Source organism: Myotis lucifugus, unplaced genomic scaffold (genome assembly GCF_000147115.1).
Source record: "Myotis lucifugus unplaced genomic scaffold, Myoluc2.0 scaffold_9, whole genome shotgun sequence".
Classification (NCBI taxonomy): Eukaryota; Metazoa; Chordata; class Mammalia; order Chiroptera; family Vespertilionidae; genus Myotis; species Myotis lucifugus.
This window is the reverse complement of record NW_005871057.1, coordinates 13,477,413-13,495,231: the sequence shown is the minus strand read 5'-3', so window position 1 is coordinate 13,495,231 and position 17,819 is coordinate 13,477,413. Positions and strand designations below refer to the sequence as shown.

General features: G+C 44.8%; 1 protein-coding gene and 1 pseudogene across 1 annotated transcript; both read left to right on the top strand.

Moving 5' to 3' along the window:
- The first annotated feature begins 629 nt into the window (after positions 1-629).
- Positions 630-7,956, top strand: LOC102441163 (transcription initiation factor TFIID subunit 1-like). Its single transcript, XM_023749737.1, is given in 9 exon segments — positions 630-657; positions 1,622-1,697; positions 1,739-2,286; positions 2,332-2,820; positions 2,887-3,984; positions 3,987-6,032; positions 6,035-6,421; positions 6,424-7,349; positions 7,351-7,956. Coding segments are annotated over 9 exon segments (6,204 nt in total).
- Positions 7,957-9,246: 1,290 nt separating this feature from the next.
- LOC102420608 lies at positions 9,247-10,898 on the top strand (annotated as a pseudogene).
- Positions 10,899-17,819: the final 6,921 nt, after the last annotated feature.

Here is a 17,819-nt window from a genome sequence, read left to right as displayed (position 1 = left end):
ATTGCCCCGATCATTGTTAGCCATAGAAGGGATTCAAGCCTCTTTCATCCTCTTTAGTCATTGTTTTCCTGGGGCCCTTTTCTGGGGAAAGATGAGGGGGAAGGATCCTCAGTTCAGTCATCTGCTCTTCATTTTCTTCTTCAGTTGTACACAGCAGAACCCTCTTCCTTATTTGAGCTCTTAGGAATTTTTTAATTCTCTGTGCTTGCATTTATGATTTCCACTAACCTATAATCTGAAGAGTCTAGGGATTTTGCCTTACCTCTGAAGATTGGGTTTGGGTAAGGGAATTGAGAAGTTACTATGGCACATAGCAAAACTTAGTATATGTATTTATATTGATAAATATGTTTTCCTATTTATTTCAGAGAGAGTAAGGGCAGACAGAGAGAGACTAACATCAATGTTGACAATGATTTATTGGCTGCCTCCTACAAGCCCCCTAAGGGAATCTAGCCTGAAACTCTGGCATAAGCCCTGACCAAGATTCAAACCAAGTCCATCTGGTTCATGGGTGGAGACTCAACAATTCAACCACACCAGCCAGGCTAGTTGCTCTACTTATTATTGGAAGGAAGAACCAGAGTACAGGGCCTGGGTTATAGAATGTTAAAATGCTGTGTGACAGAATGAGAAATCTAGGAAATATTAGTGCAAGTGAGTGCTGGACAAGTTTCTGTAAGGGACAGCACTAGGTAGCAGCACTACAGGAGGGCACACTGCCCACAGAATTAATTGATTTTTGCTGGAAAATGAAACTTCTTCTGCTATAAGCTTACGTGGGTGACTTGCAACAAGTTGATTAATGCTTGAGATAATATTCTGAGAATTAATTAACTTTGGGATCTTGCAGGTCAATGACCCTTCCGTTGGTTTACAATCCTTTACATTGAATTAGAAGGCAGTAGCTTTGCCTCTTTCTAGAATAGGTGGTCTTTGATGGCTTTCACATGTGCTATTCCATAAATTTTAAAAGTAGAGTTACTTAGATTTTCACTTCTTAAAGTTCTCGCAAGGTTACTTATTTTCATAGAGTTTTAAAAGTAGGACTTAAATTCCCAAACAGTTGATAATGTGGAAAATAATTCATATGGTGGTGGCATCAATAACTTGTTAACTTGTGATGGGTTTCAACGAAATACAGGTAGCATGGCACTTCTGATACCAATAATTTTCTACAGCATCTATGAAATAGTGACTACAGTTAATATTGTATTGCATATTGAAAAGTTTCATGTTTCTACCATTCTGTTAGGCTGTCAGCCCCCAGGTGTTTTCTATGTGTTGTAACCCTAATGACCTATCAGACTATCATCTGTATAATCCAATTTACGTGGTTATTTCCTTTTGTAGATTTCAGCCAATCTCAGCAAGTGGGCGTGGCCTTTCATGGGGTGAGTCCTATAAAAGGCCACGCTGTGCAGAGCACACATCACTTCTTCAGAGCAGACTGACTGAAGTTGGAGCTGCCAGTTGAGTGAAGAGAATTCCTACTGACCCTGATATCGGCAGAACTTACCGAGGTGGGAGCACTCATAGCAGACTCTGGTGAATATGGAATTTAGAATGTATATGTTTTTATTTTTTTGAGTAAATGTCTCTATTCCTTTAAAATCTTCAGGTCCAGAGTACCAGCTAGGCGCGGAGGTACCCCGGAGCGGCGGTGGCGGCGTCCCTGAGCCGGACCGGACCGGACCGTGAGTGCTGCACCGGGCATAAGTTGCCCCTTCCCGTCTAGCCATTTCCGGCCCGGCCCTGCTTCACACCTGTCGCTAACGGGGCTGCGGGACAGCCAAGCTCCGGGCCCAGGGTGCGGCCTGTGTGGGGACCTCAGGAGCCGCCTGCTAGGTGGGGTCGTAATGCTCTCCGCTTTAAATGATTTTATAAAACAGTGTGCTGCCCGCGGTGCTGTCGCGGGCGCTGAAAACAAGCAGAAGAAGATGGCGCTCACCAGCTTTTCACCTGCACCTACTCAGCTATCTCAGGACCAGCTTGAGCCTGAAGAAAAGGCAAGATCCCAGAGATCACGGCAGACCTCACTGGTCGCCTCCCGAAGAGGACCTCCCCCGTATGGGTACCGGCAAGGCTGGGTACCTCGGTTAGTAGAGGACTTTGGAGGTGGAGGTGCTTTTCCAGAGATCCATGTGGCCCAGTATCCACTGGATATGGGACGAAAGAAACAAATGTCCAATGCACTGGCCATTCAGGTGGACGCTGAAGGAGAAATTGAATATGATGCAATTGCTCGGCAAGGACAGTCAAAAGACTTCCTTCTTCGCCGACTCCGTGCACACCTTTGGGAACCCCTGGACCCCAACAATGGGCGCCCAGCGGGTGCCACGGCCGCCATCATGTCAGACACGGACAGAGATGAAGATTCCACTGGGGGCTGCCCATTTTCTTTAACTGGATTCCTTTTCGGCAACATCAATGGAGCCTTGCAGCTGGAGGGGGAAAGCGTCTTGGACGATGAGTGTAAGAAGCACTTGGCAGGCTTGGGGGCTTTGGGTCTGGGCAGCCTGATCGCTGAACTCACGGAAAATGAAGACTTGAATGGGAATGATGATGCTCTGGTGAATGATGAAGGATGGATCAGGAGCACAGAAGATGCTGTGGACTATTCAGACATCAGTGAAGTAGCAGAAGATGAAAGTCGCAGACACCAGCACACAATGGGGAGCTTGCAGCCCCTTTGCCACTCAGAATATGATGATGATGACTATGAGGCTGATTGTGAAGACATTGCTTGCAAGTTGATGCCTCCTCTACCTCCACCCCCAGGACCATTAAAGGAGGATAAGGACCAGGAGGCTATTACTGGTGTGACTGAAGATGGAGGAGGCATCATCATGCCCTCCATCCTTGCCCCTTCCTCTTTGGCCTCAGGAAAAGTGGACTTCAGTAGTTCCTCTGACTCAGAATCTGAGATGGGACCTCAGGAAGCAACACAGGCAGAATCCGAGGATGGAAAGCTGACCCTACCGTTGGCTGGGATTATGCAGCATGATGCTACCAAGCTGTTGCCGAGTGCCACAGAACTTTTCCCAGAATGTCGGCCTGGAAAGGTGTTACGCTTCCTACGTCTTTTTGGACCAGGAAAGAAGGTCCCGTCTGTTTGGCGGAGTGCTCAGAGAAAGAGGAAAAGGAAGCACCGTGAGCTGATACAGGAAGAGCAGATTCAGGAGGTGGAGTGCTCAGTGGAATCGCAAGTCAACCAGAAGACTTTATGGACCTACGACTATGCTCCGCCACCACCTCCAGAGCAGTGTCTCCCTGATGATGAAATCACAATGATGGCTCCTGTGGAGTCCATGTTCTCCCAGTCTACTGGAGATATAGATAAAGTGACAGATACCAAAGCCAGAGTAGCTGAGTGGCGTTATGGGCCTGCCCGACTGTGGTATGATATGCTGGGTGTCCCTGAAGATGGCAGTGGGTTTGACTATGGCTTCAAACTGAGAAAGATGGAACATGAACCTGTGATGAAAGGTAGAATGATGGAGGACTTTAGGAAAGTTGAGGACAGCAGTGGCACTGATCTTCTGGCTGATGAAAACTTCCTGATGGCGACACAACTGCATTGGGAGGATGATATCATCTGGGATGGGGAGGATGTCAAACACAAAGGGACAAGACCTCAGCGTGCAAGCCTGGCAGGCTGGATTCCTTCCAGCACGACTCGAAATGCCATGGCTTACAATGTTGAGCAAGGTTGTGCAGCCACCCTGGATGATGACAAGCCTTGGGACTCCATTTTTCCCATTGACAATGAGGAGCTGGTGTATGGACGTTGGGAGGACAACATCATTTGGGATGCTCAGGCCATGCCCCGGATGTTGGAGCCTCCTGTTTTGACACTTGATCCCAATGATGAGAATCTCATTTTGGAAATTCCTGATGAGGAGGAAGAGGCCACATCTAACTCCCCCTCCAAGGAGAGTAAAAAGGAATCATCTCTAAAGAAGAGTCAAATTCTCGTGGGAAAGCAGGAGTCACCAAGGAGGAACCACAGCAGAACCGGTCTCAGCCAGAAGTGAAAGATCCATGGAATCTCTCCAATGATGAATATTACTACCCCAAGCAACAGCGTCCTCAAGGCCCTTTTGGAGGAAATGGTATCCAGCACTCAATTCCTGCTGTGGAATTATGGCAGCCCTTCTTTCCCACCCATATGGGGTCCATCAAACTCCGGCAATTCCATCGCCCAGCTCTGAAGAAGTACTCCTTTGGGGCATTGTCTCAGCCAGGTCCCCACTCAGTCCAACCCTTGCTAAAGCACATAAGAGAGAAGGCTAAGATGAGAGAACAAGAGAGGCAAGCTTCAGGTGGTGGAGAGATGTTTTTTATGCGCACATCTCAGGACCTCACAGGCAAAGATGGAGATCTTATTCTAGCAGAATACAGTGAGGAAAATGGACCGTTAATGATGCAGGTTGGCATGGCAACCAAGATAAAAAACTATTATAAGCGGAAACCTGGAAAAGATCCCGGGGCCCCAGATTGTAAATATGGAGAAACTGTTTACTGCCATACCTCTCCTTTCCTGGGCTCTCTCCATCCTGGCCAGTTCCTGCAGGCGTTTGAGAACAATCTCTTTCGTGCCCCAATTTATCTTCATAAGATGCCAGAAACCGATTTCCTTATCATTCGGACAAGGCAAGGTTACTACATTCGGGAATTGGTGGATATCTTTGTGGTTGGCCAGCAGTGCCCCTTGTTTGAAGTTCCTGGGCCCAACTCCAAAAGGGCCAATACACATATTCGAGACTTTCTCCAGGTTTTTATTTACCGCCTCTTCTGGAAGAGTGCAGATCGGCCACGGCGGATCCGAATGGAAGATATAACAACAGCCTTTCCCTCTCATTCAGAAAGCAGCCTCCGGAAGAGGCTAAAGCTCTGTGCTGACTTCAAACGCACAGGGACGGACTCAGGTTGGTGGGTGCTGAAGCCTGATTTTCGTTTACCAACTGAAGAGGAGATCAGAGCTATGGTGTCTCCAGAGCAGTGCTGTGCTTATTACAGTATGAGAGCTGCAGAGCAGCGACTCAAGGATGCTGGCTATGGTGAGAAGTCCTTTTTTGCTCCAGAAGAAGAAAACGAGGAAGATTTCCAGGTGAAGATTGATGATGAGGTTCGCACTGCTCCTTGGAACACCACAAGGGCCTTCATTTCTGCCATGAAGGGCAAGTGTCTCTTGGAGGTGACTGGGGTGGCAGATCCCACAGGGTGTGGTGAAGGATTTTCCTATGTGAAGATTCCAAACAAACCAACACAACAGAAGGATGATAAAGAGCCTCAGCCAGTGAAGAAAACAGTGACAGGAACAGATGCAGACCTCCGTCGCCTCTCTTTGAAAAATGCCAAGCAACTTCTACGTAAATTTGGCGTGCCTGAGGAAGAGATGAAAAAGTTGTCCCGCTGGGAAGTGATTGATGTGGTGCGCACAATGTCAACAGAACAGGCCCACTCTGGGGAAGGGCCAATGAGTAAATTTGCCCGTGGATCAAGGCTTTCTGTGGCTGAGCATCAAGAACGTTACAAAGAGGAATGTCAACGCATCTTTGACCTACAAAACAAGGTTTTGTCGTCAACTGAAGTCTTATCAACTGATACAGATAGCAGCTCAGCTGAAGACAGTGACTTTGAAGAAATGGGGAAGGCTATAGAGAACATGTTGCAGAATAAGAAAACCAGCTCTCAGCTGTCACGGGAACGGGAGGAGCAGGAGCGGAAGGAACTACAGAGGATGCTACTGGCAGCAGGTTCGGCAGCAGCAGGAAACAATCACAGAGATGATGATACAGCTTCTGTGACTAGCCGGAACTCTTCTGCCACTGGCCGTTGTCTCAAGATTTATCGCACATTTCGAGATGAAGAGGGGAAAGAATACGTTCGCTGTGAGACGGTCCGAGAGCCAGCTGTCATAGATGCCTATGTGCGCATACGGACTACAAAAAGTGAGGAGGTCATTCGAAAATTCGCCCCTCTTGATGAACAGCATCGAGAAGAGATGCGAAAAGAACGGCGGAGGATTCGCGGCTTAAGCGGAACCGGGAGAAGGAGGAGCTTAAGGGTCCTCCTGAGAAAAAGCCAAAGAAGTTGAAGGAGCCTCCTGCCCTAAAACTGAAATGTGGGGCTTGTGGAGCCGTTGGGCACATGAGGACAAACAGATGCTGCCCCCTCTATTATCCAACAAGTGCTCCGCCTTCCGATCCTGTTGCCATGACAGAGGAACAGGAAGAGGAGTTGGAAAAGACAGTCATTCATAATGATAGTGAAGGACTTATCAAGGTTGAAGGGACCAAGATTGTTTTGGGGAAACAGCTAATGGAGAGTGCAGATGAGGTTTGCAGAAAGTCTCTGGTTCTCAAGTTCCCTAAACAGCAACTCCCTCCTGAGAAGAAACTGAGAGTTGGAACCACTCCCACTGTGACTATTTGAATAGACCTCATAAGACCATCCACCGGCGCCGGACAGACCCCAAGGTGACACTGTCATCTACCTTGGAGTCTATCATCAACGACATGAGAGATCTTCCAAATACTTACCCTTTCCACATTCCAGTCAATGGGAAGGTTGTAAAGAACTACTACAAAATTATTACTCGACCAATGGACTTACAGACACTTTGTGAAAATGTGCGTAAACACCTCTACCCATCTTGGGAAGGCTTCAGAGAGCATTTGGAGCTCATTGTGAAAAATAGTACAACCGACAATGGGCCAAAGCACTCATTGACCCAGATCTCTCAATCCAAGCTGGCTTTCTGTGATGAAAAACTGAAAGAGAAAGAAGACAAATTGGCTCGTTTAGAGAAAGCTATCAATCCCTTGTTGGATGATGATGACCCAGTGACATTTTCTTTTATTCTGGATAATATTGTCACCCAGAAAATGATGGCAGTTCCAGATTCTTGGCCATTTCATCACCCCGTTAATAAGAAGTTTGTTCCAGATGATTATGAAGTGATTGTCAGTCCAATGGATTTAAAGACTATACGTAAGAATATCTCCAAGCACAAGTATCAGAGTTGAAAGAGCTTCCCAGATGATGTCAACCTTATCCTTTCTAACAGTGTTAAGTACAATGGGCCTGAAAGTCAGTATACTAAGACTGCTCAGGAGATTGTGAATGTCTGTTGCTAGACATTGACTGAGTATAACGAACATTTGACTCAACTTGAGAAGGATATTTGTACAGCTAAAGAAGCAGCTTTGGAAGAAGCAGAATTAGACAGTTTGGACCCAATGACCCCAGGGCCTTATGCACCTCAGCCACCTGATTTATATGATACCAACACATCCCTCAGTATGTCTCGAGATGCCTCTGTATTTCAAGATGGGAGCGATATTGTCTGTCCTGGATATTCCCACTACCACTCCAGAAAAGCAGGTGACACAGGAAGGTGAAGATGCAGATGGCGATCTTGCAGATGAAGAGGAAGGAACCGTGTAACAGCCTCAAGCCAGTGTCCTGTATGAGGATTTGCTTATGTCTGCAGGAGAAGATGATGAGGAAGATGCTGGCAGTGACGAAGAAGGAGATAATCCTTTCTCTGCTACCCAACTGAGTGAAAGCGGAAGTGACTCTGATGTGGGATCTGGTGGGATGATACCCAAACAGCCCCGTATGCTTCAGGAGAACACAAGGATGGGCATGGAAAATGAAGAAAGCATGATGTCCTATGAGGGAGATGGTGGGGCGGCTTCTCATGGTTTGGAGGATAGCAACATCAGTTACGGGAGCTATGAGGAGCCCGACCCCAAGTCGAACACCCAAGACACAAGCTTCAGCAGCATCGGTGGGCATGAGGTATCAGAGGAGGAAGAAGATGAGGAGGAAGAGCAGCGCTCTGGGCCAAGCGTACTATGCCAGGTCCACCTGTCAGAGGACGAGGAGGACCATGAGGATTTCCACTCCAGTGCCGGGGACAGTGACTTGGGCTCTGATGAATGAGGCTTCCTTTGGGCCTGCTTGGTCAGCCTTCCCTGTTCCCCAGCCTAGGTGATTTAATGTGTTTATATTCGTACAGTGTCTGACCCTGAAATCACCAGCTAAATTAACACCTTAGCCTTTAAAAAATAGTAAGTAAATAATATTGAAATAATTACCTCTCCTGATCTTCCTGGGGCAATGCCACCCTTTGGATTAAAATCAAGCAACTCCCTTCCCCCTTCCACTGATACAAATAGAGCAATCTCCTCCTCCTTCAGTGCTTGCCTTTAACTTCATTTATTGCTCTTTGTATCATTTTTCTCTGGGGAAGAAGGAGAAATTATGAAAGGACTAATAGCTCTATGTTCTCTTGGTATTATTAGAAATTTCCCAAGCATGGTATCGTTTCAGTTTTCTAGCAGGCTGGAACACAAACATGACCCTTGGTCCTTTCCAGTCGGAAGAGAGGAGAGAGCCACCCCCCGCCCCATTCAAAACAGGCTCCCTAAATTAGAAAGGAAGCCTAAATCAGGTCCTCCGGCTCCTATGAGCTCCATGTCTAAATTTCAAAGGGCGATAAGAAAAGCTGAAGCTAATGGAGATCTTGACTTCTCACTCTGTTTCCCAGATGCATATGAGAATGAGTTTGGTGAGGACGAAAACCCCACCTGGGAGTCTATACCTTATGAAATACTTAAAGAATTAAAATTGGCCAGCTCTGAATATGGACCTCTAGCTCCTTACACACAAACCTTGGTAGAAGCCCTAGCCAGTCAATGGATGACTCCTTATGATTGGTCACAGGTTTGTAAAGCCTGTCTCTCAGGAGGCGATTACTTATTATGGAAAACTGAATATGATGATCTTGCTAAGAGAGCTGTAGCCACTAGCACAAATTTCAGAGGAGGAATAACCCTAGACATGATATTAGGAGAAGGTGATTTTATCACGGCTCAGGAGCAAGTGTATATGCCCAAAGAGGCACTTATTAAAGTAATCAGTTGTGCAGTAAATGCCTGAAAATCCCTACCTTGTACAGTAAGAAAAACAACCACCCTTACAGAGGTTAAACAGAAGGTTGAGGAAGCATATCAGGATTTTCTTTCTTGCCTCATTACTCTCTCAGTCAAGAGAGTAATCACTAACGAAGAGGCTGCCGATATCCTAATCAAACAACTGGCTTTTGAAAATGCTAAAAATACCTGTGAGGCTTTAGTAAGGCTGATTCGCAGAACAGGAACTATAAATGATTTTATAAAACAGTGTGCTGCCCGCGGAGCTGTCACGGGCGCTGAAAACAAGCAGAAGAAGATGGCGCTCTCCAGCTTTTCACCTGCACCTACTCAGCTGTCTCAGGACCATCTTGAGCCTGAAGAAAAGGCAAGATCCCAGAGATCACGGCAGACCTCACTGGTCGCCTCCCGAAGAGGACCGCCCCCGTATGGGTACCGGCAAGGCTGGATACCTCGGTTAGTAGAGGATTTTGGAGGTGGAGGTGCTTTTCCAGAGATCCATGTGGCCCAGTATCCACTGGATATGGGACGAAAGAAAAAAATGTCAAATGCACTGGCCATTCAGGTGGATGCTGAAGGAAAAATTAAATATGATGCAATTGCTCGGCAAGGACAGTCAAAAGACAAGGTCATTTTTAGCAAGTACACTGACCAGGTTCCCAAGGAGGTCATGAATGCAGATGACCAAGACCTGCAAAGACCTGATGAAGAAGCTATTACAGAGATAACAGAAAAGACAAGGGTATCCATAGAAAAATCTGTATCACAGAAGGTTGCTGCGGTCATGCCAGTTCGAGGGGCCTATAAACTGGCTCCCACTCAGTATATCCAATACACACCATCTCAGCAAGGAGTGGCTTTCAACTCTGGAGCAAAACAGAGGGTTATTCGTATGGTGGAAATACAGAAAGATCCAATGGAACCTCCAAGGTTCAAGATTAATAAGAAAATTCTCCGCGGACCACCTTCTCCTCATGCACCTGTCATGCATTCTCCTAGCCGAAAAATGACTGTGAAGGTATAACAAGAGTGGAAGAATCCTCCTTGTATTTCAAACTGGAAAAATGCAAAGGGTTATACGATTCCATTAGACAAACGTCTGGCTGCTGATGGAAGAGGATTGCAGACAGTTCACATCAATGAAAATTTTGCTAAACTGGCTAAAGCCCTCTACACTGCTGATCAGAAGGCTCTTGAAGCTGTGGAAATGAATGCTCAAGTAGAGAGAAAGATGGGTCAAAAAGAAAAAGAGAGACATGAAGAGAAACTGAGAGAAATGGCCCAGAAAGCTAGGGAGAGAAGAGCTGAGAACAAAACCCATGTGGAAAAAGAGGATGAGGAGGCACGTGAGAGGGATGAAATTCGGCATGACAGGCGGAAAGAGAGACAGCATGACCGGAATCTTTCCAGGGCAGCGCCTGATAAGAGGTCGAAACTGCAGAGAAATGAAAATCGAGATATCAGTGAGGTCATTGCTCTTGGTGTGTCCAATCCTCGGACTTCCAATGAAGTTCAATATGACCAAAGGCTGTTCAACCAATCCAAGGGCATGGACAGTGGTTTTGCAGGTGGAGAAGATGAAATTTACAATGTTAATGATCAAGCCTGGAGAGGTGGTAAAGATATGGCCCAAAATATTTACAGGCCCAGTAAAAATCTGGATAAGAACATGTATGGTGATGATCTAGAAGCCAGAATAAAGACCAACAGGTTCGTTCCCGATAAGGAGTTTTCTGGTTCAGACCGTAGGCAAAGAGGTAGAGAAGGACCAGTTCAGTTTGAGGAAGATCCTTTTGGTTTGGACAAGTTCTTGGAAGAAGCCAAACAGCAAGGTGGCTCTAAAAGACCCTCAGATAGCAGCCACCCCAAGGAACATGAGCATGAAGGCAAAAAGAGGAGGAAGGAATAGATACACCTCTTCACAGTGAATGAACTATTACCCATAACCCTAATGATACAAGTCATATGGGCAAGCACTTTGTAAACGGGCCAGATAAAAACCAAATCTGGGGTCAGATCCCAGCACTACTTTTTATTACAGCAGAAAAGGGGGAATGGGAAATTCTACTTTGAACTATTTAGTTTTTTTAAAGAGTTGGTTGTGTTTGTGCTTCTCCCACCTTTTGGCATTTATAGAACATACTGCCCCATAAATGAAATTAAGACCACTTCCTTTTATGTGACGTTAGTACTTTGGGGTTAATATTTTGTGTACGAATGACTGCTTGCTTATGAGTAAAGTTAACCCAACCACAGTGAGTAGAAGGATGTTCACCTATTGGAACTTTCCTGCCAAATGATGTAGGCCCCTAATGTGCTCTGTTTTCATTTGGAGTGGGGAAAAGTAAGCGCTTGCTTGGTGCACCTATTTGTTTCAAATAAAAACATTTAGACAAAAATAACTAACTAACTAACTAACTAACTAACTAACTAAATAAATAAATAAACCGGAGTGTTGATGTAAGTCCAGCATTTATACAGGGTGTAGCTATAGCTGCAGTCCTCAAGGGGGAGACATACCCTCAATATGTACAGGGCATAGGACAAGCCTGTGGGGGGCTGTTTCTCTCTTTTCCATGTCCCGCATGGAAAAGGAAACAGTCCATTTGCTGAGTGGAGGAGCTGGGGATTAAGAAATTAAAGAAAGACCAAGATGCAGAAATAGATTTTAAGCTGGGGCCAGGTGGGCGCCATCTCTCTGAGGGAGAGGCGGCAAAGCGGCCTGAGCCACACAGCAGGTTTATTTTAAAGGCCTAGATTTACATATCTAGTTCCGCCCCTGCCTGATTAACATGTCCAGCCTTATTGGGGAAGCATGTTCCCAGGGTGTGGCTCTGCCTATGCTCTGAGTTCAGCTGACAATAATTATAAGAAAATGCCTAGGTGCCTCCCAGGCAGCCCTCTACACAAGCCAGCAATAATACAGGTAATAAAAGAAATATGAACTGCTACTCTTGTGGCTTACCTGGGCACTTTAGCAGAGAATGCCCAAATAAAAATAATAATACTCAGGCCAGATGGCAAGCTCCTCAACAGCCTGGAAATACTTCAGGGAACATTATTAATCCTCCACAAACTGTTTGCCCCCAATGTCAGAAAGGATTCCATTGGGCAAAGGAATGTAGATCAAAATACCATAAAATGGTCGGCCTTTAAATTCTACAAATCGCTCCCAAGGAGGTTCTATCCCATCACCTCAATTGGGACACTTGAGAGGGGGCCAGCCCCAGGCCTCTTCAATAATAGGGGCATCAAACCTCAACCCCTCTGCAAATTTCAGTCAGTGACCTCTTCAGGGCAACCCCAGGCAGTGCAGGATTGGACCTCCATTCAACCACCCACGCAATACTAACCCCAGACTCGCCAGTAGCAGCCATTACTATGGGGTGTGTCTGGGCCGCTGCCTGAGGGAACTGTAGGTTTAATATTAGGACGCAGCTCCACCTCATTACAGGGGATCTTAGTCATCCCAGGAGTTGTTGATGCAGACTACACAGGAAAAATACAGATTTTACTTTCCCCACCCACCACAACTATACAGATTCAGCCCAACCAGAGAATTGCCCAATTACACCTGTTGCCAATACATAAAATAGGGACAGCTGTTACCCAGGAAGCTAGATGGGCCAGAGGCTTTGGATCTAGTGATGCAGCATTTTGGATACAAGAAATCCATGCTGCTAGACCTACAAAAAATTTTAGGATACCGTCCCTCAGATGTGCCCTATGACGTCTGTTTTTTTAAAAACCAACGAGGTCAATTGTACTGTAGGTGTGATCAGAATCTCAGCTGAGCATCAACTGTGATACACAGGCCTGAGCCACCAGGCAAAAAGCCATAGTGAGTCTCCCAGACGTGGGTCACTTGGCAGAAATCTCGGTGCCTGACATTGTGCTCCATGTGTGTACATCCGCAGCCACGCAGGCACACACGTGGATTTCAATTGTAGGATGGCACCTGATAGCACACACCCCCAACACACACACACACGAGCTCCTGCCTTCTCACAGATAGCGCCCCCGGCTGGACCTTTCCCCCTCGGGTCTACCCACACCTGGGGAGGTCCAGGCATCTGGCTCTGCCTTCCCCAGAGGAGGCTGCGGAAGGGGGTGGGGGGTGGGGAGGAGACTTGCATTGGCGCTCCAGGACCAGTAGAGGGCGCCACTGGCTCGCCGAAGTGATTCCCGGGCTTGGGGGGGACTTGGGAGATGGGCCAGGTGCCCAAGGAGGCCGGCAGGGCTCTGTCTCCACGCCTTGCGGGGCAGCATCGCCTTTTTCTGGGTTGAAGGGGGGACAATACATATTTAGACAGGCTCCGGTGGGCCCGGGAAAAGCCACAAGGAAAAAAGCCACAGTAAATCTCCTAGACGTGGGTCACTCAGCAGAAATCTTTTTTTTTTCTAGTTCTATTTTTTTTTACTTTTTTATTGATTAAGATATTACATGTCTACTTTATTCCCCCCAACCCTCAACCCCCACTCATGCCCTCACCCCCCCTCCCCAATGTCTGTGTCCATGGGTTAGGCTTATATGCATGCATACAAGTCCTTTGGTTGATCTCTCCCCTTTACCCCAACCCTCCCCTACCTTCCCACTGAGGTTTGAAAGTCTGATCGATGTTTCTCTGTCTCTGGATCAGTTTATTCTGTTCATCAGATTATTTATTCACTCGATTTTTAGATTCACTTGTTGATAGATGTGCATTTGTTGTTCATAATTTGTATCTTTACCTTTTTCTTCTTCTTCTTCCTCTTCTTAAGGGATACCTTTCAGCATTTTATTTAATATTGGTTTCGTGGTGATGATCCTTTAGCTTTTTCTTATCTGTGAAGCTCTTGATCTGACTTTCAATTCTAAATGAGAGCTTTGCTGGGTAAAGTAATCTTGGTTGTAGGTTCTTGCTATTCATCACTTTGAATATTTCTTGCCACTCCCTTCTGGCCTGCAAAGTTTCTGTTAAGAAATCAGCTGACAGTCGTATGGGTATTCCCTTGTAGGTAACTGACTGTTTTTCTCTTGCTGCTTTTAAGATTCTCTCTTTGTCTTTTGCTCTTGGCATTTTAATTATGATGTGTCTTGGTGTGGTCCTCTTTGGATGGCTTTTGTTTGGGGTTCTCTGAGCATCCTGGACTTGTAAGTCTATTTCTTTCACCAGTTAGGGGAAGTTTTCTGTCATTATTTCTTCAAATAGGTTTTCAATATCTTGCTCTCTCTCTTCTTCTGGCACCCCTATAATTCGGATGTTGGTACACTTAAAGTTGTCCCAGAGGCTCCTTACTCTATCTTCATATTTTTGGATTCCTTTTTCTTTTTGTTTTTCCGGTTGGGTGTTTTTTGCTTCTTCGTATTTCAGATCTTTGACTTGATTCTTGCGATCCTCTAGTCTGCTGTTGGGACTCTGTATAATATTCTTTATTTCAGTCAGTGTATGCTTAATTTCTAGTTGGTCCTTTTTCATAACCTCGAGGGTCTCACTAGATTTCTTGAGGGTCTCACTAAATTTATCGGCGGTTTCACTAGACTTATTGAGGGTCTCACTAAATTTATCGGCGGTTTCTAGAAAATTCCTGAAAAACCTTAAAAGTGTGGTTTTGAACTCTATATCCTGCAGTTTGCTTTCCTTCATTTCTGTCATTTGTGACCTGTTTCTTTGTCTCCGCATTTTTATGCTTCCCTGTGTTGGTAGAGTGGATTTCTGTGCTAGGTGTCCTAGAGGGCCCAGTGGCTCAGCCTCCCCAATCACCTGAGGTGGACACTCTTGGTGCACCCCCTTGTGGGCTTTGTGCACAGTCTTGTTGTAGTTAAGCCTTGATTGTTGTAGGTATCACTGGGAGGAATTGGCCTCCAGGCCAATTGGCTGTGAGAATCAGCTGTGTCTGCAGTGGGAGAACTTCTGTGCAGAGACATCCTTCTGGGGCAAGACTTGCTTCAGTGGGGCTTTGGTGCTCACTGAGTCTGCCCCCTGAGTGTGTCCTTTATGGATCTGAGGAGTTGTAATCTGGGTGGTCCCACTCTGACCACTGGGCACACTGAATCTTGGATCGCTAAGGAGGTGCTAGTTTAGCCTCTGCCTGAGGCTACCCAGCAGGAGCCCAGCTATGAAGCAATGCAAGCTGCTGTGGGGCCTTGGGCCTTCTTTTGGATGTTCTGGGTTTCTCCGACACAGTTGCAGTTTGTTAGGTAATTTTCCAATTGCAAAGGGTCAGGCCTTTCACATGCAAAAGCCTCTGCGCACAGCTTGGTTGGGGCAGGGTCTCATGGGATCAATAGGGTGGAGCAAGCAGCTATGGCTGCTCCCCAGTCCTGCCCTAAGGGGCCTTGCTTCTCAGTGTCCCAGTAATCTCTGCAAGCACCTCTGAGAGAAAGCCGCCCTCTAGTTCTGACTGATGCCAGACAGTCCAGTTTCTCCCCTATGAGTCTGGGTCCCCAGAGACTCGCCTGGAACTGGAGTTCAGAGCAGTTGGGAGCTTGAGACTCCCTCCCGATTGAAAAAGACAACCGTGTCCTCAGCCGCCAGCCCTTTCTGCATGCGCCTCCGTACCTCTGTACTTGACTTCCATACCGCACCTCCTCTGAGTCTCGGTATGCTTTTCTCTTTCCTTCTAGTTGTAGAATTTCCACTCAGCCAGCCTTCCTGTGGTTCTGGATGATGTCTGTTTTATATTTTAGTTGTATTTTTGAAGTGGTTGTACAAGGCAGCAATTTCCGGTGTTTCCCTATGCCGCCATCTTGGTTTCCTACTCCATAATTCTTGATTCATTAGAAAGTCCTAATCCACAGGCACCTAATTAACCAAATTTTTTTTTATCTTCAAACCATGTGATTTAATTTTAGATAAATTTTTGGAACTTATTAAGAGTAAGCTTTTGAAGTTAGTAACTTTTTAATAAACGATATAATTTTTTTCCAGCTGCTCAATCATTCATTTAAATCTACCTTAAAGATTTGTTGTTTTCTTTCAAGTTCCTATGTTTTTAACATAGTATGTAAAAGTTACTACATGAATTATATTTCATGTTAAATATGTTTTCAGAAAATGAAGTGATTCTTTAAGGCATTTATCAAATATATTAGAAATTAAAGCAAAGAAAAATAGCCATTTTTACCTGAATAAACCAAATAAATTATCTCTGACTCTTGCTCTGATGTGAAGACCTGGCCAGAAATTCTCCGAGATAAATCAGTGAGTTTTAGCAGAAATATTTTTCTACTTATTTCTAAGACTTAGAAATCCCTTTACATGTTAAGCTCTTAAATACCTTCAGTGTACTAATTAAAGTAACTGATTATATTTGAATGAAATAATTTGCTAAAAATGTAATTTTTATTCCTGTAATAAAATATCAGGATTTGTATTTTGTAAAAATATTTCTAGACATGGAGGAAAAAAAGTTAGAAGTCAAGCCTTAATGCATATACAAAAGCTATATACATTTCTAATGATACGTAGAAATAAAAATAAAATTATGCACAAACACACATTCTAGGCCCACTAGTTAGTGTGTGCTTTCTAGGTGGCCCACCTCATTTGCTGAAATATGAGAGCATTTTACATGTTTTTCTTCTTAAATGTATCATTAGGTATTATGCAACATGTGTGGTGCATTGCAGATGTTGCTTTGATTTGCAATTTCCCCTAGGTGGCGATGTTGTCAAAGAAGAGATGCCAGCACCCCCACCTAAGAGACTTGAGCTAGTATGGGCACTGAATATTTATATCCTACTCTAGCTACTATTTTCTTAGGGGCAAGGGACATGGAAACAATATGATTTTAAATTCTGTCTCCAAAATATCACAGAATTGAAGAGATGGATATCTACTTTAAAAATGTAACTACGTGTTTGAGAAAAAGCACTTCAAAAACATTGGTTTGAAATAATATGGGGTTTTGGTTAATTATAGAGAGACTAAAGTATTTTACTCAAATTTCAGCTTCTGGATTGTCAATACCTCCTTTTCTAAAACCCTGACATTGTAATTTAATGAAATGCTTCATTAATCTCTTTAGATTAATGTAATTTTTTTCACACTGTGCACAGATGCTCTTTTGTGGGTATTCACTAGTAAATGTAGGGTGAAGCCCACTTACATTTTAGATGCTTCCATAATACATTTTAAAAGAGAAACAGGCATTGACATAAAAAAAGTTAGACTACTTAGTTGTAGGTAAGTGATATGGAGTGAAAAACATTCTAACATTCACAAAGATATGACCTCTTTCTCTGCCACATTCTTCTTATCCTAATATCTATCGTCTAAGACACTCAACCATTCACACCTGATATTTGCATTTATATACTTAGCTTTCTTCTGCTTTGGAATTGTTTCCTTTGTGTTTACATTTTTCATTATTTCATCCTAAGTTTTAACCTTCAAGAGAGGTGGGGCTGGCAGTTATAAAGCAGGCCTCCAGTGTTTTTCTCCTAAATGCCATCACAGAATAATTTGAAGCATCCTCTAATCCTTCAAAGAAAACAGATATAGAATGAAAGGACCAATTAATATTTAGTTAGCTATTTGAAGGCAATTTCATGTTTATTGTATACTTTGACACTTTGACAACCCGGTCAGTCAGAAAGCAGGAATTACCATCATCCCCATTTACAGGTAAATCTCAAAGAAATTAAGGTCTTTAATTCTGGTAAGTTGGTAACTGAAAAGTCAGGACTCAAAAGCCTTTTCTTTTTCCTTTGTAAGCTCGATAGGTTTTGGCTGCGTCCAACTCTAAGACCCAGATTCTATCCCCACGGACTCACCCTTGGCCTCTACTGGCCCACACATACCACGAATGTACCTCTGTTTTCAACAAGAAGAGCTGTTTCCAAATGAAAGTGAAGTTTCTCTGACTAAATAGCTCCTGGGAAAGGAT